Here is a 15,729-nt window from a genome sequence, read left to right as displayed (position 1 = left end):
AGCAAGGCTGGAACCTCGATGCACGGAAATGGGTGACTGGTTGGAGGACAAGTCACAGGTAAGTGGGTTGGACCTAGGCACCTGCTTTGGATTTGCTTTGTTCATTGAAGGTTCTTGTTTAGCATATCAAGGGTCATGGAAACATTGCCATATACAACGTCCAATATCAAACAGCAACTCATCATTTCCCTCCCAAGCACACTGTTTGTCAGAGGGCAAAATCCTTGATAAACCTACTCCCATATTCACACTGAACAAGTGCAATAGCGGGTGGGTCCAACCTGAGCCCCACGTCCTGAAGGAGCCCCGTGATGCGTCGTTATTCAGACCTCTTGTATTTATAGAAAGCAGTTGTGGTGTACCATGCTGAATACTCAGAAGAGGTTCAGAGTAGAAGTGCAGCTAGTTCACTGATGCACAGTTTGGACTTCAGTACATCATACATGCAGATCAAAGTGGATAAGGGGCCTCTCTCTTGGCAGAACTCCATTTGCTGATCTGAGAATAAGTTTACTTTCAGGAAGTTCCATTCTAAGTGAATACTTCTTTTTTGATCCATTTTTCTTGAAATTGACAATTTCAGATTGGTCTATAGCTGGATGGGTCTGATGCATCTACATTATTCACAAAAATGTATTCTTCTTGATGAATGAGCTTTTATAACATATCTACAGCCTGAGGAGAAGGTGCCTTAAGATACGGTTATAGCTGGGTTTTCGCTGCTATTGCGAGGAGGATGCTCTGGAAGATTTGTGGGAACCAGAAGGTCAGCCCGTAGGTCCACCATCCTTGACAAAATTGTGTAATTTGGAAGCTAAAAATTGCATGACTGAGGCATCGGTCTGGTGTCTTTCATTCAGCTTACTCGTTTTAAACTCAGCTCAACTGAGAAAACTGAAGTCCTCATCCTCCGATCCACCCCCTCCACGTGGGATGACACCTGGTGGCTCCCTGCCCTCGACAAACCCCCCACCCCCACAGACCATGCCCGCAACCCCTGCATCATGCTCGACTCCTTCCTCACCATCACAGATCAATGCTGTGTCCTCCACATGCTTCAACACCCTTCTCATACTCCTCAAGTCTATCAAATGGATTCCCCCCGAATTCAGGAAAACAGTCACCCACGCACTCCTGACCAGCAGGCTGGACTAAGGGAACGACCTCTACGTCGGAATCAGCAAATGTCTACTCCACAAACTCCAAACCGTCCAGAACACCGCTGCCAGACTCGTCCTCAGCATCCCACATTAAGACCACTTCACCCAGCACCTACGAGACATCTACTGGCACTCCGTTGAAAAAAGAGTGACCTTCAAGCTGCTCATACAAGCCTACAAAGCCATCCACAACACCGGACCCCAATACTTTAATGAAAGAATCTCCTTCTACTTCCCCAAGAGAAACCTCCGCTCCGTTGACCTAGCCTTTGGCGAAATCCCCTGCATCCACAGAGCAAAACAGGAGGCAGATCCTTCTCCTACATTGCGGCCAAGACCTGGAATGAACTCCCCCTCAGCTTCAGCAGAACCCCCACACTGCAAGCATTCAGGAAGAGCCTCAAGAACTGGCTTTTCGAGTCACCGCAGCTGCCTGAAACCCGCATCCCTAACTCCCCCCCCCCCTTCCCCCAGCATCTTGAGACCCTCACCGGTGAGTAGTGCGCTCTACAAATCCCTGATTGATTGAAACTTGGTCTCCATGGAGCTGTTGTTTATTCGCAATGAGTATTTACAGAATGTTTGCTTTGCCTACAAGGTTGCAATGGAGTTACATAGAGCTTCAGTTGGAGGTTTGCAGTGGTGCCCCCATTGTTGCAAATTTCTGTGAGGATCGTACTTGTGAGAGCTCACCTGGGTTTACTGCAGGGATGGCATGGATGAACACGAGGCTAGGCCCCAACTTCCCTCACCCACCTCCTTCGCCCAACTTAGTCAAAGCAAACAAGGGAAGGTGGGGAAGAAGAGAAACAAAACAATGGAAGGAAGAAGGGGTAGGCGTCCGCTGGATCTCCTGAGAGAGTGTCTCTTAGGATCGTAAAAGAGAAAGCGCAAGGTGAGTTCTAAGTGTTCACACCAGCAAGCTAGCTAAATACCCTGCTTATGTTTTTTAGGAATACCTTGAATGGAAAAAGCTATCACGCATGAAGAGACAGCTCCTAGGGATACCAGAATGCCCAGCTACCTAGGTTAAAATCACCATAGGTATGGAAGACCCCAAGTAAGACAAAATTACATCCGTACTCCTATACGCAGGGAAAAACCACAAAACTGATTTCCCTTCGCAGGAGGAGGTATGGGGACAAAAGCAAAAAATAAAACGAAACAGGGGTCTAAAAATGCGACCAACAAGAATGAAGAGATGGACTCCTGTATAATGCCTATATCTCTTCCTCTCTTATGCAGAGACTGGAAAACACAAGAATCTCCAGAAATACTGCAGAGGGACGCAAGACAATCAGATAAGTACTATTCCCAGACATAAAGTTGTTAAAATACAAAAAAGAAAACCTAAATCAAAAATTTTGATGCTTTAAACCCCTATGCTGTTTCCTATCTCTTACAGGACTAGACTGCCAAGGGTTAACATCAGTAACTCTGGGACAACATCACGGAAGATCAGAAAGCTCCGGAAGAAGACCCAATGACCCAGGAAGCGGAAGAGCTCTTCCAGAGACCAAAAACAGGCAGACGACCAATACAAAGGATAAAGGTTTAGGGCAGCAGCTGGTAAGTGTAGTCAGGAAATGAGGCGGGAGGCCAGGCGTGATCCGAACTGGGACGCGAAGCGCGTTTCCAGCATGGATATGGATCCCGTCATTAAATACCCCTACGGCGCCACCCCCCGGCCGCTGACAGGATATGGTGGGCGGGGCTCTCTGCTCTTGTGTGAGTGCGGGTGCCGTTAAAGGCCCCGCACGCCACGGAGCCTGACAGTACTGAGCCACTGTTAGAGCATTAAGCATAGCAGACCCAGCTTTTTGCCTTTTTGATAGATGATTTGAGGGTCCTGTTGAGGAACGTGAGAGACTTTATAGTGTTGGTTGCTGGATTCCTTCTACAGGTGTTGAGGTGCAGTCACCTTCTCCATCCCTTTGTTGAGGCCAGCTGTCCTACTTTGACGGTTTGGACGCACAGATGTCTAGTGAAATTAATTTGTGAGAAGCTCTAGAGAGCCAACTGTAGAACTGATTAACTTTGGTTATTTGGACAGGAGGTAAGAACCTCGAGAGATGAGTTGAGTGCAGAGAGGTTGAGGTTGTTCTGCTGTCGTTAGGTAGACGCAGTCATGATTGTTATTGTGTTTGTTCTTCTTGGAAACTTGACAGTGAAAAAGATGAAATGGTGCACACTTCAAATTCTCTGTAGGCTTCCTCTTACTTGGATTAGTCCAGGAAGGGCAAAGATTTCATTCAGAGTATGGCCAGCTCTGTGTATGTCCCAAGTGACAAATAAAGAAAAGTTCAGAGTTTCTAGATTTGTTGTGACTGCAAGACACTGAGCCTCCAGATCAATCTGTAATTAGGAGTCCATGTAGTCCCACAGGAAGGCACAACTTTCCACAAACCGCCAGGTATTTAGGTCAATATATATAGCAGAGTAAGAGATTCATCTAGGGCCATAGTAAGTGCAACTCACAGGAAGACACAGCTGGCAAAAAATCCTAAGGTAAATAAGAGCATATGACAGACCAGCCGAGGAGCAACAATGCAACCCACAAGAAAAAGTAGCTTCACAAATCTACCAGGTTCTTAGATCACAAGGTCATTAAGAGTCTGTGTGGTTCACCTAGAAACAACTTAGGTGCCACAGGTTTTCAAAGCTGCTAAGGTTATTAAAAGTTGATGAGGCCCCCTTAGAAATTGAACAGGAGAAGCAGTTTTGAAATGACCATGGTAATTAAAATTCTATGAAATCCATCTGGAAGCGACAGAGGTGCATCCCACAGAAGGATGCTGCTTCCACAAAAAATCCTGAGGTATCACACATTAAATCATTTCTCCATCTTCTATGGGCAGCATAAAAACATACTGCAGCTTACAAGAACCAAGGTAAATAATTAGGACCCTATGGGGCCCTCCAGAAAGCAGCAGAGGCAATAAAATGGTCTAGAAGGCACAGAGTCTGAAATCATCAGGAATTTAAGATTCTATGAAGTCCACCAAGAAGCAGCCAGTTGCAACCTACCAGAACAAGCAGCGTCCAAAAAACACAAGTACCCCTATTGATGGGTCTCAGCAGAGTATCCCATTATTTAGTGTGGGATACTGGGAGCTGGGATCTCGGATTCCAGCCAGTATGCCTGTACGGAATACCGAGTATTACAAGTTATCAACCATGAAATCGTAAATAACATGCAGACCTGGGAATACCGGGCCCTTTTCCGCAAGTCACCCCCTATTCCCACCCTATACTGTGCCATTTACTATCTGCTTTGAGCAGGTGATGGGAGCGTGGGATTGTGGTGGGTCAGGGTCAGGGCCGGACAGGCCGTAGCGGACACCGGGCATTTCCCCGGTGGGCCGCCAGGGTGGGGGCCGGTTTTGGCCCCTGGGGGCTGTTTTTGTTACAGGGCTGTTTTTGCAGCATAGCTGCAATATCGGCCCCTGTAACAAAATCGGCCGAAACCGGCCCTGGCAAATAGCTCGATCGCACTCCCAATGCCCCGGGGGCCGGCCGAGTACTTTGCCAGGGACGGTTTTGGTTCCCAGTCCGTCCCTGGTCAGGGTGGTTACAGCAGTTATTTGCTCCCCAGTGCTGCAGGATGGGGGAGTGGGCCAGTCTGTACCTCTGCCTGCAGACTGTGCCTAGACATCGCCACCATTTCAGGTGGGGCAGATCTGTACTCGGTAAAAACAAGTCTAGTGTTTCCAAACCCTGCAGTCAGGGCATGAGTCGGTGGTACACGCAGGTACACGGCGTTCACCCACTATTTTCACAGGGTGGACGCCGTCCCCTCTGCCAAGAAGTTAGGCCACCACAGAAATATGTTGAACTTGCCCAGTGTAAGACTCCGGGACACGTTCAACAGCGCCTGAACATTGTCTGCTTTCCATTTCCAGCAGCAACGTGCAGGCAGCGAGGGAGCCGTTTTTCACTTCCAGCTGGGCGGAAGTTAAGGGGCTATCCGGCCTCCTTTTGTTGGTATAGGCTGACTGGGGGCCGACTGGAACCTCACACTTAAATGTAAATGCCACACATGGAAACAAAGGTACACAGCTTGCCTTCTGTTCACAGGTACTTAAGAGAGGCATGCTTTTGCCTTTGTTCTGTCCCTGTATATAAATGCAGACACTGTAAGACTGTCAGATGGGTTAGTCTGTCCCAGTATTTACACAAATAATTTAAATAGCGCTATTTTATTTCTTTTATAGTGCTACGTCGTGACGTCATGACATCATTTGCATGCTGTCTTACTTTGTCAGTCCCCCCACTTCTTTTTATAGGACTTGTGCCCTGCCTGCAGTACTGGATGCCGAAACACTGTGCCACTCGTAGCTACCAGGAGAAGTGTCATGGCCATAACACTTCAGGCAATTTATACTGAGGCTCTTTGTGGCAGAATATACAGAGCCTTTCTTCGTGTCCTTCTTTCACCCCTTTCTCTCCTGCTTTTTTCTATCACCCTTTTTTCTTGTTCTCAGTAAGTCACATCATGTGGGGTTAGCTAAGCATATGTGTCGAAGTGCCTAAAGACACTGTTGTACAAACTGCGAATGGCTAACCTTGTAACAGAAATGCTAATGTCTTTGCTTATAAAAATGAATAATAAAATACTTTGAAATCAAAAAAAAGAATACCATTAGGAGCTTCTGGGGTGTGCTTAGAAGCAGCATAGGTGCGACCAGCAGCGGTCTGTGCAGGTACGAGTGGTCAGGCAGTGGGGCTGGGTGGAGGGGGATTTTGACAGACGGCGACAAGGGCAAATAATTATTTATTTAATTTTCCCTCGTGGTCGTCTGTCAAATCCCCCTCCCCAACCTGGCCTCACCGCTTTTACCTGCAAGGGACGCTGCTGGGTGCGACGTGCCAGAAGGCACAGCTTTCAAAAACCACCAGGTCTTCAGGTCTACATTCGATTAGATAATTGTGAGTCTCTGATTCCTGCCAAGAAGTTGCATAGGTGTAACCCACCGCAATCACCGCGTTCAGAGACTGGCATTCACTTTGGTTGCATTGTATTTACTTACTTGGAAAAATTGTTTTGATTTTTTGTGTTTTTTTCCATTAAACATTGTACGTGCGTTGGCAGCACTGTACTTAAGAAAAACATATTAGGTGGGCGTTACATGAAGAAGAAGGGAGACATGAACGGACAATAACAGCAACATTTATGGTAAGTGGGGCGATCATTTTCGAGGATTAATTGACAGGAAGTGTCCGTGGGGTGCCATTGGGCAATGCCAAGGGTCCTAAGGGTTTGCAGCTTAAGGAGAAGAGCCCAGAGGCCTCCATATTATGATAGAGAAAGAGAAGACGGGAAAACAGAGGAAGCTGCCGGCGGTGAGTAAGTTGAGAAGTGATCTGGGTGAGGCGCGTTTTCTTTTCTCCTCTAATCACGTTTCAAGGCTGCTTCACATGTAAGAGAATGTGGAAATGGAGAGCAGGTTTTCACCCAAGATGTTTAGAGAAAGGAGGGAGTATAAAACAATCTGCTACGTACAAAAGCTATTAGGAATTTGAGCTCGACCTAAATTGTTTTTCAAACTACTGGGAAAGAGGAAGCAGAAAATCACACAAGAAATCTGAGAGTCAACTCGGTAATGTTCAACAGCCTCGTGTTAAATGAGGGGAATTTACCTTCAGCTGCACTTCCTCGTGCGGTAGCGTCAGAGTGACCTTTGTCAGCTGCTTGTCAGAGGGGAAGAAATCCGCCAGAGATTTCAAGTCCATTAGGTCAACCATTTCTGCGTGCTGCATGGGGGAAACAAAAACAAACACATTAGCATACCAGACTCCACACGGCAAACTACAAACTCAGCGGACTTTTAAACCCGCAAATAGGAAAATATTGAGTATTTCGAACAGCGTGTTATAGAATATTAGTTCTGAAATTTTACTCCGTACTTTCGCGGGAAAATATAAGTGGAGGTATTCACCAAATTGAGCCGTGGAGCTTGGGTCAGATAAAGGCGAAGAGGAAAGCATTTGTTAACAAGATTAAGGGCCTGATGATGAGTCTGGTGGTCCAACTCGCGGGGGCGTGGCGCTGTCACTGCGACACCACCATGCGAATCAGTCTTGACCCTGCGCCTCATGGGAACAGTCCAGACCGAACTGCAAAGCCAAGTCCTCCGTGGATCGGAAACAAGCATCCTGGGACCGGTTTCAGGGTATGTTACCCTTTATCAGCCAGACTAGCTTGAATTCAGTGGCACAGTGAGCAAGGGACCCACGTCTAGGCATACCCGTCCCACTTAGGGCGAAAGGTGTAACTGCAACAAATGATGGACAGAATGCTGAATGATTCAGACATTCTCCCCCAGTCAAGAGATCTGGGTTAAACCCATTTCTCTTTTGCCGACTACGCCACCCCAATTTGGACCCAGCCATGAGCAACTCAGTCTTGACCCGCCAGAGTTTCAGGACCGCTAGTGGTGTCATGGAGGTTCTTACTCCATGACACTGCTGGAGGTCATGAGACAAGGGCCCCCTTGTGCTCCATGCATGGGGGTGCATGTAGGGGGGGACATGTTGTGCCACCCTGTGTGCATGCACCCCCAGTTCTTGCACGGCATGGACTTCACAGCCCATGCCGTGCTGGAACGCGCTGTGGCGGTCCTGCAGCGGTGCCTTTCTAAGGTATACATAGGTGCCTTTGAAAGGCACTGCCGCAGGACCACCACGCCGCCTGCCCGCCAGACCACAAAAAACTTGTATTTATTTATTTATTTATTTTATTTATTAAGAAGTTTTATATAGCGCTAGCCTGACCTGAGGGTATCAGGGCGCTTCACAACAGTTTTTGAGCTAGATTCATACAATAAGCAGTATTCTACATGTAGGTTCGGCAGTCCAAGTGTGCTGAGCAGCATTGAGGTAGTGCGTGAGTCCTGAGATAACCTCATAGAGTGCACGTTGTCTTGGGGTTGATACAATAAGGCAGGATTCTACATATTGGTTCGGCAGTCCAAGTGTGCTGAGCAGCATTGAGGTAGTCTGTGAGTCCTGAGATAACCTCATAGGGTGCACGTTGTCTTGGGGTGGGTACAATAAATCAGTATTCTACATATAGGTTCGGAAGTCCAAGTGTGCTGAGCAGCATTGAGGTAGTCCGTGAGTCCTGAGATAACCTCATAGAGTGCACGTTGTCTTGGGGTTGAGCCAATTAAGGGAGGCGGAGCAGTTGGGGGACAAATAGCAGGGAGGAGGTAAATCTTAGGGCTACAATGTCAGGAGGAGACGACGAGCAGGGAATAGCGTATAGATGGTAGCTAACCATTCGGGAGGGAGCGGTTGAGGAAAAGCAATTTAAGTTGTTTTTTGAACTTTGTGAAGGACGAGATAGTCCTGATACCGACTGGGATGGCGTTCCAGATTTTGGGCGCGTTTCCGGCGAAGAACCGCGCAGCAGTTTTTTGTTTCCGTGTTTTCATGGGTATGAGTAGAAGGGTGCTGGAGCTCCTGAGGTTCCTTGTCTGACCAGCCCTCTTGAGTTTGGCAGCCAAATACTCAGGTTTTCCTGTGTGCAGGGCTTTGTGTGTGAGGCAGGCAGTTCTGTACCTGGCACGCAGTTCAATTGGGAGCCATTTTAGCTCTCTGAGTGCCGGTGAGATGTGATCGTATTTCCTGATTCCAGTGATCATTCTAGCTGCTGCGTTGAGAGTCGTTTTGAGGGGTGCTAGGTAAGATTTCGTTGTACCAGTAAGGGTGGCATTCTCATAGTCGAGTCTGGATAGCACCAGTGCTTGGGTGGCTTGTTTGAGGTCGTTGGTTGGGATGAATGGTTTTATTTTGTTAAGTAACTTCAGGTTGAGGAAGGCACTCTTAGCGGAGTTCTTGATGTGATTGGCCATGTCGAGTTTTGAGTCTAGGGTAATCCCTCATGATTTAACAGAGTGGGTCAGAGTGTGATTGCCGTTCAGAGCATCCAAAGCTTTTAGCCATTCTGACATATGAGGGTTCTCCTCTTTGTTGGAGATGAGAAGTATATCGGTTTTGTCTTGGTTGAGTTTTAGTGGTTAAGCGACAGCCAATGATGGATTTCTTTTAGAGTGACATTTAGTCTGTGAATGTCATCAATGGAGGAGGTTTCTAGATAGATTTGGGTGTCATCTGCATAGAGGTGAAAAGGGATGTTAGCATTTTTGAGTAGGGCGGTGAGGGGTTCCATGTATATGTTGAACAGTTGAGGTGAGAGCACTGAACCTTGGGGGACGCCCCTGTTGACAGGGTGTAGGTCGGAGGTAAAGTTTTTTTATTTTTATCCTTTGTGAGCGGCTGTGTAAGAAGAAGGAGAACCAGCGTAGGACCACCTCATCAGCTCCTACCCTTTCTTGTAAAGCCTTGATGAGAAGTTGGTGATCAACCATGTCAAAGGCTGCTGATAGGTCTAGGAGAATGAGGAGGCAGCATTGGTTGGTATCAAGGGATTTGTGGATGTCGTCTGTGATGTTAAGGATCGCGGTCTCGGTGCTGTAGCCTTTTCTAAAACCCGATTGGTGGGGGCCACGAAGGTTGATGTTATCCATGTGCTGAGTCAGTTGTTGGAGGACGCATTTTTCAAGGATTTTGGATAGGAGGGGGAGATTAGAGACGGGTCTGAAGTTATTCAGTTCCTTGGAGTCCAGGCCTGATTTTTTTTAGTAGTGGCGTGACTTGGCCAACTTTGAGGCATTCAGGTATGCTGCCGGTTTTCAGAGAGCTGTTAATGATCTTGCACCAGAACGGGGCTATGGAGAGTCTCTGTTTTTTGGTCAGTTCGGTGGGAATCGGGTCAAGGACGTGAGAGGCTGGTTTGGAGGTGGAGATCAGTTTGAGGTTCTTGGTTTCCGGAATGGGGTTGAAGGACTTCCAGGTTTTTGTGGGGTGCTTGGGCGAGCTATCTACTGTCACTGGAGGCAGGCTTTTGCAGACAGGGTTGACGTTGATGTCCAGTGAGAGTTCAATTCTAGTGATTTTTTCTTCGAAGAAGTTGGCAAAGTTTTCACACAAGTCTTTGGAGGCCTGTAGGGAGGATTCCGGGGGTTTGGAGGTTTGTTGTCTGATGATTTTGAACAGTTTGTTTGGCCTGTTTTTTGCGTTTTCCAGGGCGTCGCAGAAGAAGGTGGATGTTTCGCTGCTGATGTGTTTTTTGTATTTCCTTCGTGCTGCTTTGAGTTGTTCGAGTAGGCTTGAGGAGGGGTTGCTCCTCCATAGTCTTTCTGTAGCTCTTAGTTGTCTTCTTTTGTTGTTAATGTCCGTGTTGAACCAAGATCTGGATGGGATGTTCCTGTTTTTTTTTAGTTTCAAGGGGGCTACTTGATCTAGAATGGATGTCAGGTTTGTGTTGTAGTGGGCGGTGAGTTCTGTTGTGGATAGATCATCTGTGGAGGCAGTGAGGAGAGAGTTAACCCTTCTCTCTAGGTCAGTCATGTTAATCTGGGTGAAGTTTCTAGTCCATTTCGGAGGGTCTTGGGTGTGGGGGTCTGGGTGTGATAGGCTGAGTGAGGTGGAAAAGGATTAAGTGGTGGTCAGACCAGTACACGGGCAGGGAGTGGTCTATCGTGACAGTGCCGTGCTGGGCGATAATGGCATCTAGGATTGCTCCTTTGTTGTGGGTTTCCTCTAAGCAGTTTTAGGTAAGGTTGTTGCTGTGAAGCAGCTCCTTCAGGTTCTGGATTAGCAGGTTATTTTCTTCATTCCACTGAAGATTGAAGTCGCCCAGAATAAGGTTGTTCATATCTCGGAGAGAGTAGTGGGCAATCAGGTCGGACAGGTGTTCAGTGAATGTGGCGGTGTTGCCTGGGGGGTGGTAAATGAGGTAGCAGATGAGTGTTTTATTGTTGTTAATGTTGACGGCTAGGCATTCAAAGGTGTTGTAGATAAAGGAGTCTATTTCCGTCACGGAAATATTGTTTTTGTGGATAATGGCTATGCCTCCACCTCTTTGATCTTTCCTATCTTTGTTGGTGATAGCAAAGCCAGGGGGGACAAGAGTATCCATGAGTGTAAATGAGGAGTCATTTAGCCATATCTTAGTGATGAATGCTATGTCTATGTCGTGGGTGAGGAGGGATTCTAATAGCTCTGTGGCATGCTTGGTGGCTGATTTGCAGTTTATGAGCATGCAGTTAGTGGGGGACGTCTCTGTTGTGTGTTTTATCGTTCGGGGGACCGTGGGGATGATAGTGCGTGTGGCCGGGGGTCTAGAGAATTTGTAATCTGGCAGGCAAGCGTGGCCCTGTTTGGCAGCCCTGGAGCGGGGTGGTGGCAGCACGCTCCAGATTCGCCAAACTCGTATTCGGGCCCTAGGACTTTTTCAGTGCACAGTTGTGCATGAGGATAAAGAATTATTTCTGCTATCTATATTATTATTATTTTTGCATATGCAAAATGATGAAGTTAGCAATGTATTTAAAATTTCAAATGCGTGCAGCTTGCTTTTGCATATGGCTATGTCTGAACTGGGGTGGCAGAGTGGGCTAAAGAACGGTGATGGATCAAACCCGGATCTGTTGACTGGGTGTGAGTGTTTGATTGGTTCTGATGCTCCGTCCATCACCACCCCCTTTTGTACCGTTTTGCACTTACAGCACATGAATAACATTTGACTTTTCACTTATCCACCATATTGGATACTGGGAGCAGTCTGGGGAAGAAACCTAGACAAGGACATACCATGATCTCTTTCTTGTTGACAGATTCTGCCTCTATTTGTCTATATCTTTACTGTTTATTCAGCGGAGGCGCTTCCTTTAAAATACATTTAGTAATTTCCTTGAATTCAGTAATAATATTTATTTACCTATCATGGGACTAAAAAAATTAAGTACATTGATGTAAACTATTTGAAGAACAAAAATAAAGGCTGTGGAACTCCATGTGGTGACTAGGAAAATAAGCATTGATGCTTTATGTACTTACCCTATGTTGTTGCAAGACACCTGGAAAAGTTGAAATCAAATCCAGAGTTCTACCCTGTGTGTTCTTATTTATATTTAAAGGACCCAAGTCCCTCTTTTAAATATATACTATTACTATATATAATTACGGTTTCATTGTTCTTTCATTTCAGCCTCAAACTGTGAGGAAAAATATTGTTTAATTGAATGTTGGAGCCAAGCTACTACTTCAGGAAAATAGAATCCCCTCAAAGTGATGCATTTGTAACTAATTAAATTTTTTAAAAAAAAGCACTTTTCCCATCTCCTTTGCCCTCATTCTTCCTTCTGCACTCTCATCCTTTCCATTAGTTCCTCCGTCTTCCTTTATCTAACTATATTTCATTGACTTCTCCTGTCTTCTACATAATATTGCTCTTGTCTTCACCCCTTATTCTTTCATCTATCACTCTTTATCCTCTTTGTGTCTCCCTCTCTTTCTTTAGTACATTCCCTTCACTCTTTTCCATCTCTTATCCTTATTCCTCTTCCTCCTTTTCATCTTATCTCCAGGTTGTCTCTCTTCTTCCTATTTCCATCTCCTTTTGAATTATATAAATGTGCACATGGAAAACTCAAGATTAGACAACTCAGCCAGACCGTCAGTCAATCATTGTTACCCTCACAGACTGACATTCATACAGATCACATACCAGAAAGAGAAATCTGGCACAGAATCAGTGGCAAACAGTATTAGCCTAGCCACAGGGTTCAAACACCTGGTGCATGCATTTCAGGGCACTGGTTTACAACCCTATATTGACGGCCACTGGAATCATGCAATTCTGTGGCTGCAGCTATTAAAATGTATTATAATCCAAGAAAAGTAAAGTTGATAATCCTTTTATTTGGCAGCACGTTCAATACATTATAAGCTGTCACAAATCTTCAGTTAGTAATGCCTTCAACAGAATTTCTCACACAAAGCTCCAATGACAGAATGTGGAACACCATTGAAAACATTACATGTCGCATGCAGGAGCATGCGACTAATGATCAAGAACTTAAAGGGACATACTAACAATAATGGATACTGCATGCAACACATCTCCCTTATTTAACAAAAGAATAATGCCCTAAAATGAGTAAAGAAGATAAGTGACACAAAAAAGAAGGAAAGAATAATCAAACAAAAAAAAAAAGGCATAAAACTGAAAAGTCAGTGTTACGTGAAATTTGCATATCTTTTGGGTGCATAAATAACACACTTACAATCTTTGACTCTATGAGCAACAGAATCATCATTGTTAAGATTAACATCCACATCAGATGATACTTTTTTTTAGGGTTAGGTATAGGACATTTAGCCAACCTTCTCACATTCCAAATATCTCCATCTAGTGTCATAACGCTATTGTCAAAAACTCTTTTAATTAGAATAGGATGACTAAACTTATTAGTACCCTTACAAACCAAACCTGGTTTGAGTATCTTTACCCAATCTCCTACTTGAAAATCATGGGACCTTGTTCTCTATTTATTGTCATACCAAATTTTGGTTTTGAATTGTTTGCTTTCTACACGCTTAGCAACTTCACTTATATTCTCTCTACCGGAGACAAAATGATGTGATTTCTCTCGGAACCACCACGGTAACACTTGTGATGCAGGATCTCTTCCTTTGAAAAGTTTAAAGGGACTCACCTCAGTTGTAGCGTGAGGCGTAATCCTATAGGTCCACAAACATTCCCTTAACGCACTTACCCAATTACCCCCAAATTTTACAGCTTCGGTAATAAAACCTTTCAGGACACGATTAAAACGTTCCACCTGACCATTCTCATGTGGTTCATATAATGAGGTGAGCCTGTGGGTAATATTACATCCTTTTAGAAAATCAGCCATTTCCACGGATGTTATTTGCACTCTATTATCAGTGACTAAACACGATGGGCATCCTTCCCTGGCAAAGATGTCTTTGAAAAAATTAACAACTGCACTTGTAGTGGCTTTTGGAACGGACTTTACCTCAGGCCACTTAGAGTGATAGCCGATTATCACCAAAGCGTACCGTGAGGATTCTGGGAGAATGTGAAAGGGACCTGAAATGTCGAATGCAATTTTCTTACATGGTTCAGATGGCCATCTAACTGTCTTAAGAGGTGGGGTGTGAACTCTAAGCGTCCTTTCATTTGATACACAGTCAGGGCATTCTCTAACCATCCTATCAATAAATTTATCAATACCAATACCTGGCCACCAAAAATGTGTTCTTATTAAACGTTTCATAGAAGATATTCCTGAATGAGTTTTATGCGCAATACGTAAGATAACCTCATGCATGCCCTCTGGAGGAATACATTTGCCTGACTTGAAAATGAAATCACTTTCTAACTCTAATTTTTCCAACACTTTATAGAATGGCAATTATTCTGAACTTATTCTGTCTTTCATAGGCCATCCATTTTTAATGTACTCTTTCAATTCTGACCATTTCCTGTCCTTCTGCTCACATGCCAATGAGCCTCAGTTATATCCTGAAATTTCCCTTGAAGAACATCTTCAATGGTAACAACAAAATCAGATTCACTTACCGAGTTAATTACGTTTTGGTTACACGGTAATAGTGATAGACAATCAGCAGTGACATTTTTCTTACCAGGTACGTAAACAGTAATGAAATTGTATTCTTGCAATTTTGACGTTAGTCTGGCGATTCTGGCCGTAGAATTCCAACCTCCACCCACAGATAATATGTTGACGAAGGTCTTATGGTCTGTTCTCAGTGTGAATTTAGAACCCCACACGTATAGTCTAAAATGTTCTATTGCCCAAACACAAGCTAGTAATTCCCTTTCTATTACTGCATATTTGCGTTCACATTCATTAAGTGTTCTTGAGGCAAAAGCTACATTCCACTCCTCATTTCTCTCTTTTTGTGAAAGAACAGCCCCCAAACCATACAAACTTGCATCAACTGTGATAATGCTCTCCTTGTTGATGCGAAAAGGTTTAAGAGTGGGAGCATTAATGATGTCATGTTTAATTTCTTCAACAGAACGTTGTTCTAAATCACCCCATTCGTACTTAACCCCATGCCGAAGAAGCTTTCTCAACGGTTCCATCTTTGTGGCAAGTTTACAACAAATTTGCTGTAATATTCACACATGCCTGCAAATGAAAGGAGTTGATCTCTATTCTCTGGGAAAGGAGCCTTAGAGATAGCTTCTACATTGGATCTTTTCGGAAAAACACCATTACCCGAAAGGGTATGTCCTAAATATTCAACTGATCCTCTATGTTTAAAATGCAAGGTAACATGGAAAAAAACAATCATATCAATTCTTGTTCCACAAAAACTTTCGGCAACGATATCAAGTTTCTCCAATTTATCCAATGGAATGTACTCTGCTAAAGTATCAATGAAATATTCATGAGAGATAATGGTCCATGGGGACCCTGAATCCACCATGAGTAACAAATCAACACCACACACCTGGAAAACACATTTAGGAGAACTTATATATGCTTACAAACGTTTTTAGAAGAACTATTGTTGAATGTTTTAAAATGTATTTATGGCTGAAAACAATAGTTTATGCTTATAAACTGTTTAGATGACAATTTTTGTGCTTTTCCATACATAGTAACCAAAATATGTGCCCCAAAATCATTAAAACGGCGATCTTATAAACTGTTTAGATGAG

General features: G+C 44.6%; 1 protein-coding gene across 1 annotated transcript in view; it reads right to left on the bottom strand.

The window, feature by feature from the left end:
- Positions 1-15,729, bottom strand: part of STAP1 (signal transducing adaptor family member 1) — a 414,195-nt gene that overhangs the window by 263,029 nt on the left and 135,437 nt on the right. Inside the window, exon 3 of the mRNA XM_085636512.1 lies at positions 6,801-6,914. Coding sequence (XP_085492638.1) covers positions 6,801-6,914 — 114 coding nt within the window. The remainder of the gene's footprint in view (positions 1-6,800; positions 6,915-15,729) is intronic.

This window comes from Triturus cristatus, chromosome 2_1 (assembly GCF_964204655.1).
Source record: "Triturus cristatus chromosome 2_1, aTriCri1.1, whole genome shotgun sequence".
In the NCBI taxonomy this organism is placed as follows: Eukaryota; Metazoa; Chordata; class Amphibia; order Caudata; family Salamandridae; genus Triturus; species Triturus cristatus.
Note: the sequence above shows the minus strand (reverse complement) of the source record. Positions and strands in the feature narration are given on the sequence as shown.